Source organism: Coregonus lavaretus (assembly GCF_964263955.1).
Source record: "Coregonus lavaretus genome assembly, contig: HAP1_SCAFFOLD_9555, whole genome shotgun sequence".
Classification (NCBI taxonomy): Eukaryota; Metazoa; Chordata; class Actinopteri; order Salmoniformes; family Salmonidae; genus Coregonus; species Coregonus lavaretus.
Window position 1 is genome coordinate 6466 of NW_028158289.1, and position 7920 is coordinate 14385.

Genomic DNA, 7920 nt, shown 5'->3' on the forward strand with positions numbered 1-7920 from the left:
GGGACTTCGTCTGGATGTTGGTCACTGTGAATACCTCATAGAGAGAAATTAAGACTTCTCTCTCTCCAGTAAATACAGAGTAATATGATATGTCAGCTCCAAGACATGTGGAGATCTCAAAGCAGGACGTCGCTCCAAATGAATCTCTGCCTATTCCCCTGCCTAGAGTGCTCAAGGTGAAGGTGCCGAAATCGATTTATTTTATGACAATGTTCTGATCAAATTACACTTTGGTTCTATGATAGGTGGTAATAGTGCTTTTTTGAGGTTGATTTGGTTTCAGTTAGATTATTATAAAATAATAACTGATTTCGGTTTTGATTATTTTTTAAACATTAAATACGTTATAAGGGTTGAATTCTGTAAAAACACAGAATAAAACAATTAATAAAAGTCCCATGATAGTAGTGACTGCCCATTACTGCTTATCACTTATTAACCATCATTTATTCACATTTCTTTAATAAAATATTTCAGATGTTGTGTATGTTACATTTCTTTTATTTGATGACTTTATTCTTTCATTCCAAATAATCATCTAATCTCTACAGAGCTGCTGCCTATGCTGTCTGACAAAACCACCATTTTAGTTTTGTAAATATATGAACACTATTGCGACTATGAACATAGTTAATAGCTTTATGTAGCAGTAGCCTGTATCTATTGCTTTACAATTCAGGTCACTCTTCCATTTTCCAGTGCTCTTTAGAGTGTAGACGACTTTACACCACAGGTTATTCACTGCTGACTTCATCTGGATGTTGGTGACTTTGAATACCTCATAGGGAGGAATCAAAACTTCCCCCTCGTTTGCACAGGCAGAGTAATATGTCAGGTTAACACCAAAACATGTGTTGATCTCAAAGCAGGACGTGTCTCCAAAATCGTATAAGGTCTTATGTATAGAATTTGAGACAAAATAACCAAAGCGCATTTCTTTGTTGACAACATCCTGATCAAAAGTTACATTGGTTCTAAGGTAGGTGGTCCTACATGATGTTTGACTTTGTTTGAGAATCTGAATGGCGTCAGTTAGATAGAAGTGCAGGGAATGGTACTGGAATGATGTTCCATACCCATATCTGCCTTCTCTAACTGCTTCGTTGAAGTTCAGGTAGATGGATTCGGATGGAGGTTGGGGTTTGTTTTTTGTGTACAAATACATAGCGATGGAATGCACTTTTTGCAGACCATCTTTTGGAGTGGAGGCATGTTTCTCTGCAATGTCCCAGGTTCTTCTGAAGTTAGTGGTGGTGTTCCTCTCATGTGGGAGGAAGTAGCTCTCCACTCTCTTAAAGGCTTCGTCTCTGCAGACATCGTATTTGTCGTCAACAGAATCAGCTGCCATGTCCAGTGGGAAAATCTCCTTCTGTAACAGTAACATTCTTTAGGGACATTCTCCTTACAGACCTATCAGGTCCTTACTTGGGTGATAAAATGTCTACCGATCCCTTATTGGCCGCAGTTTGTGAGGCCAAATGTGAGGAAAACAATAGTAGACTTGTGTGTTTGTTGGTTTATGTCAATGTGCAAAATGAAAGTACAAAATAATAGCACCGCCCAAGTCCCAAAGCAGGACGACAAAAATATGATAGACATTTGTTTTTTCTGCATAGCTCAGGGCGTTGTCAAAACAACATGAAGCCTATTCACAGGAATTGCCCATAACATTTAAGGACACTCTTTTCTTGTCAGAAAAAACAGTCGTGGGACACTATTTTTTAAAATTATGTCTCTGTAAAAGGAGAACTTGTTCAACTTATCTCTGTAAAAGGAGTACTTGTTCAACTTAAAAATATAAATGAACCCTGCAGAGTTAAATGTAAAGTTGTATGAAATTATACTTTATGATGTAACAAATATGTTATTGCCTTGTTTTGTTAACTCAACTTGATTTCCTGATTTGCCATAATTTATTATAAGCAGGGTAAATCAACTAAACCAGGTAAATGAAATATTAGGTTTGAGGTTGTATTTTTCTGAGGGTACCTGTGTCACCAGTCCAAAGTGAAGACAGAGAATCAAAACCAAGACAGAGATGTAGTTTTTCTTCTTCTCAGTGCTCTTCACATCTAAAGATGAGAACACAACCAGTCAAAGGATGAGAAACATTTCCATTGTGCCTTTACATACAAATAAGTTGCAGCTACATACAAAACGGTTGTCATTGCAAAAAAAATATCTCACCATCAATTAAGGAATATCCACCACCCATGTTGCAGAAGTTGTTGACCTCAAATCTACAGCATGTTCAAAGTATATAATCAAATAAAGTTAACTCTTATTTCAACAACCCAAGTGATACAACAACAACAAGTGATACCTGTTCCTAAGACTGGAATAAAATACCACATCCTGTCAAATGGAGAAGCACTCACCTGCACTCTGTACTAGTAACTATTGATGCAAGGAGCTCTTCAATCAAACTCTTCTTACAGTGTATCAGTTCTCTCTGTCATCCCAACCATGCGTTTCTTTTTATAGCTGTGATAATGACGATCCATCCCACACAGTGACATTGAGGTCTCGACTGAAAGAGAACCTTAAAGTTACTTTCTCTTTCAATTTGGATAAATCTTTACCTTCACGTTCTTCATTACAATGTAACATCTTTATAGTGATAGTGAGGTATATCAAATCAAATCAAATCCAAAAATTGTATTTGCCACATGCGCCGAATACAACAGGTGTAGACATTACAGTGAAATGCTTACTTACAAGCCGTTAACCACCAATGCAGTTTTTTAAGAAAATAGTGTGTAAAGTGTTAAGTAAAACATAGATAAGTAACTACAGCTGTACCTGTAGTTAGTACTACATCCACCCAGGTCTCTGTCACCAACACTACAGCTGTACCTGTAGTTAGTACTACATCCACCCAGGTCTCTGTCACCAACACTACATCTGTACCTGTAGTTAGTACTACATCCACCCAGGTCTCTGTCACCAACACTACAGCTGTGCCTGTAGTTAGTACTACATCCACCCAGGTCTCTGTCACCAACACTACAGCTGTACCTGTAGTTAGTACTACATCCACCCAGGTCTCTGTCACCAACACTACAGCTGTACCTGTAGTTAGTACTACATCCACCCAGGTCTCTGTCACCAACACTACAGCTGTACCTGTAGTTAGTACTACATCCACCCAGGTCTCTGTCACCAACACTACATCTGTACCTGTAGTTAGTACTACATCCACCCAGGTCTCTGTCACCAACACTACAGCTGTACCTGTAGTTAGTACTACATCCACCCAGGTCTCTGTCACCAACACTACAGCTGTACCTGTAGTTAGTACTACATCCACCCAGGTCTCTGTCACCAACACTAAAGCTGTACCTGTAGCTAGTATTACGTCCACCTTTGATTCTGTCCCTGAATCTAAGGATCTGTGTGATGCTCTCTCTCCTATGGAATAGAGTAGAGCTATATAGTTGTATAATAGTTCATGTAGGTAGATGTCATGTGGAACAGTGGAATCAGTGCAAAGACAGTTGTGTTATTAGACGTAACCGGTATGTATATGTTATGTTGTACTAAAAGACAGGGTGTAAATATGAACTTGTTGTCATAAAACATGTGAAGGGTTTGATTCTTCTTTCTAGTCTATTAAATCTGTCAAACTGAAACTATGGAGATATTGTCACAACTTCTGAGTAACTCTTCACAGTCAGCATAGATAAAGAAAGACCCCTACTGTATACAGTTGAAGTCAGAAGTTTACATACACCTTAGCCAAATACATTTGAACTCAGTTATTATCAATTCCTGACATTTAATCCAAGTAAATATTCCCTGTTTTAGGTCAGTTAGGATCACCACATTATTTTAAGAATGTGAAATGTCAGAATAATAGTAGAGAGAATGATTTATTTCAGCTTTTATTTCCTTCATCATATTCCCATTGGGTCAGAAGTTTACATACACTCAATTAGTATTTGGTAGCATTGCCTTTAAATTGTTTAACTTGGGTCAAACTTTCGGGTAGCCTTCCACAAGCTTCCCACAATAAGTTGGGTGAATTTTGGCCCATTCCTCCTGACAGAGCTGGTGTAACTGAGTCAGGTTTGTAGGCCTCCTTGCTCGCACACGCTTGATCAGTTCTGCCCACACATTTTCTATAGGATTCAGGTCAGGGCTTTGTGATGGCCACTCCAATACCTTGACTTTGTTGTTCTCAAGCCATTTTACCACAACTTTGGAAGTATGCTTGGGGTCAATGTCCATTTGGAAGACCCATTTGCGACCAAGCTTTAACTTCCTGACTGATGTCTTGAGATGTTGCTTCAATATATCCACATACTTTTCCTTCCTCATAATGCCATCTATTTTGTGAAGTGCACCAGTCCCTCCTGCAACAAAGCACCCTCACAGCATGATGCTGCCACCCCCGTGCTTCACGTTTGGGATGGTGTTCTTTGGCTTGCAAGCCCCCCCTTTTTCCTCCAAACATAACGATGGTCATTATGGCCAAACAGTTCTATTTTTGTTTCATCAGACCAGAGGACATTTCTCCAAAAAGTACGATCTTTGTCCCCATGTGCAGTTGCAAACCGTAGTCTGGCTTTTTTATGGCGGTTTTGGAGCAGTGGCGTCTTCCTTGCTGAGCGGCCTTTCAGGTTATGTCGATATAGGACTCGTTTTACTGTGGATATAGATACTTTTGTACCTGTTTCCTCCAGCATCTTCACAAGGTCCTTTGCTGTTGTTCTGGGATTTATTTGCACTTTTCTCACCAAAGTACGTTCATCTCTATGAGACAGAACGCGTCTCCTTCCTGAGCGGTATGAACATGGTACCTTCAGGCGTTTGTAAATTGCTCCCAAGGATGAGCCAGACTTGTGGAGGTCTATCAAGTTTTTTTTCTGAGGTTTTGGCTGATTTCTTTTGATTTTCCCATGATGTTAAGCAAAGAGGTACTGAGTTTGAAGGTAGGCCTTGAAATACATCCACAGGTACACCTCCAATTGACTCAAATGATGTCAATTAGCCTATCAGAAGCTTCTAAAGCCATGACATCATTTTCTGAATTTTTCCAAGCTGTTTAAAGGCACACTCAACTTAGTGTATGTAAACTTCTGACCCACTGGAATTGTGATTCAGTGAATTATACGTGAAATAATCTGTCTGTAAACAATTGTTGGAAAAATTACTTGTGTCATGCACAAAGTAGATGTCCTAACCGACTTGTCAAAACTATAGTTTGTTAACAAGAAATGTGTGGAGTGGTTGAAAAACGAGTGACTTTAATGACTCCACCTAAGTGTATGTAAACTTCCGACTTCAATTGTATATACAGCCCAAATTTTACTACTGGTACACAGGAAGCTACAAACAGGTAATAAGCAGGACTTTTATTAATAAGATACTACAAACAATAGCTGTGTGTAATAGTGTGTATTCGTGTGTGTACGTACAAGCATGTGTAGTTTACAGATTTATTCAATTGTTTAAGCACAATTTTGGAAACAGGGCCCGGTTTGTCAAAACACTACACACAATTAGCACAACCCTACACCCAAGTAGCACAACACTTCAGATCATTTGCAAAATGGAACACTTTTGTCAAAACTATACACAACTTCATAGGGGCGGCAGGTAGCTTAGTGGGTAAGAGCGTTGTGCCAGTAACCGAAACGTCGCTGGTTCTAATCCCCGAGCCGACTAGGTGAAAAATCTGTCGATGTGCCCTTAAGCAAGGCACTTAACCCTAATTGCTCCTGGAAGTCGCTCTGGATAAGAGCGTCTGCTAAATGACGTAAATGTAATAAAAACAATATTTTGTTACGATACGAAACACACACATTACATATGACTTCAATCTTTTTGAACCAGTTACACACTGCTGTTACTAACCTAAAACACTTTTAGCAAGTCTAATTCTCAGTGATTAGAGTACTGTAAATGAATTACACAGAGAAAGTGCAACTATACAAACACTACACAAGACCAATGCTGCAGACTGAGGAAAATATCATTTATATCTCTCCATATACCCAAATCAGTCAACATGTCAACATGGAGAATCACAACAAAACATCTCCCAGTTTTCATGCTACTACAGTAGTGTGCATAACACTGTTAGCTCAGCAAACAACAGACAAACGTAAAATACTGTATCCAGTACAGGTTACAATTCCAGTAAATAACAACAACAACAAACATAAAAAATAATCTGAAAAAAACTGACAATATTGCACAGAAAATACTACAGTAAACATACTATACATTATCTCTTCGCCTAGCTGGATCTGGCCAGATAATTTCATCAACATCACAAGCAATATCCTCATTAGCAAGACAACGCGGGAAGAACCGCCTTGAATGTCGAATCCATCCTTGCACAGCTGCGGCGTCGACTTGGTCACAGGCGTCCTCCATGGCCTGAATGAGGGGTACCTGAGCCTGGGGCTGGACATCGTAAACCTTCCACCGCCATGCAGAGAAAAACTCTTCGATAGGGTTTATAAACAGAGAGTATGGTGGAAGGTAAAGTACTGTCAACTGTGGATGGTGTTGAAACCAGTTCTGGACCAAAGCAGTGGAATGACACATTGTCCCAGATGACAGTGTATTGCATCTGGTGCATTTCATTACCTGCTGTGACGATGTGGTGCAATCGGTCCAAAAATGTGAGAATGTGAGGTGTGTTGTAAGGGCCCATTTTGGCATGACGGAGGAGAACCCCATGCTGTGAAATGGCAGCGCAAAGGGTGATGTTACCCCCACGTTGCCCTGGGACATTGATTATAGCCCTGTGGCCAATGACATTTTTGCCTCTCCTTCTTGCTTTTATGAGGTTGAACCCTGCCTCATCAATATATATGAATTCATGCAGGATTTCCTCAGCATCCATCTGCAAAACTCTCTGAAATACAGTGAAAGACAAGATTGTGTAGTTCAGGATAGGTCTAGTATACAGTCAATGTAAAAAAAGTCATGTGTGCAGTATGCAACATCACAGTGCTAAAGTGAACAATACAAACCTCCACATACTCATGCCGCAGCCGTTTGACCCTCTCTGAATTCCGCTCAAAAGGCACTCGATAAAGTTGTTTCATTTTAACCTGATGTCTTTTCAGGATGCGTGCCAGTGTTGACTGAGAGACCTGATGGACATTATTGAAAATGGCATGGTCACCGATAATGTTGGCTTGTAGTTCTCTGAGCCTGATAGCATTATTGGCCAAAACCATTTTTATTATCTCTCTCTCTTGTCCTTGTCGTTCCCGACCCTCAATCCTATGTAGAGAATAATACATTTAACTTACTGTACAATGTCACAGGAAGGGGTATCACAAGTGCTGATATGGTTCATACAATAAGCGGCTGATTACTGTAACTGTAGACAGATCTTCTTTTACCTGTTTTCCTGTCGAAATGTCCTTATGACAGATGACACTGTATATCTGCTAAGATTTGGCTGAACTCTCAGTCCAGCCTCCCTCAGCGTCAATCCGTGGTTCACAACATGGTCCACTAGTGTTGCACGAATGTCATTTGATAAGTTTGGTCCTCTTCTTCTTTGTGCACGTTCTCCTCCTGCTTCAGGTCTTCCTCGACCTCTGGCTCGGCCTCTGCCTCTTCCTCTACCTCCTTCTCCTCCTCTGTGTACTCCTCCTCTCACCCTCACTCTTCTTCTGACTCCTTCCATTTTGGTTGAAGGCAGGTGAACCTACCTGCTGCATTTTTATAGTGCTTAAACCTGATTGGTGTGTCTACAATTTAGCAATCGTGTTTGTGCACCTGATGGCTGTGTTTAACAGATTGGCTCATAGGTGTGGTAATTTGACAGTCAGTGCTTTGGAATTGCAAGGAAGTGACATCATGATATAGTTCTGTGTCTGATGTATACATGTGTGTTTAGTGTTTTGCAAATCACTGTGTGTAATGTTTAGCAAATAGTATGAAGCTGAC

The 7920-nt window shown here is 40.1% G+C and overlaps 1 protein-coding gene across 1 annotated transcript; it reads right to left on the reverse strand.

The window, feature by feature from the left end:
- Positions 1-586: 586 nt before the first annotated feature.
- On the reverse strand, positions 587-2215 carry LOC311124197 (T-cell ecto-ADP-ribosyltransferase 1-like; the record flags this gene model as incomplete). The annotated part of the gene is made up of 3 exons (XM_084198390.1): positions 587-1369; positions 1990-2072; positions 2188-2215. 3 exons carry the CDS (start codon positions 2213-2215, stop codon positions 587-589), a joined length of 894 nt encoding a protein of 297 aa, XP_084054516.1.
- Positions 2216-7920: the final 5705 nt, after the last annotated feature.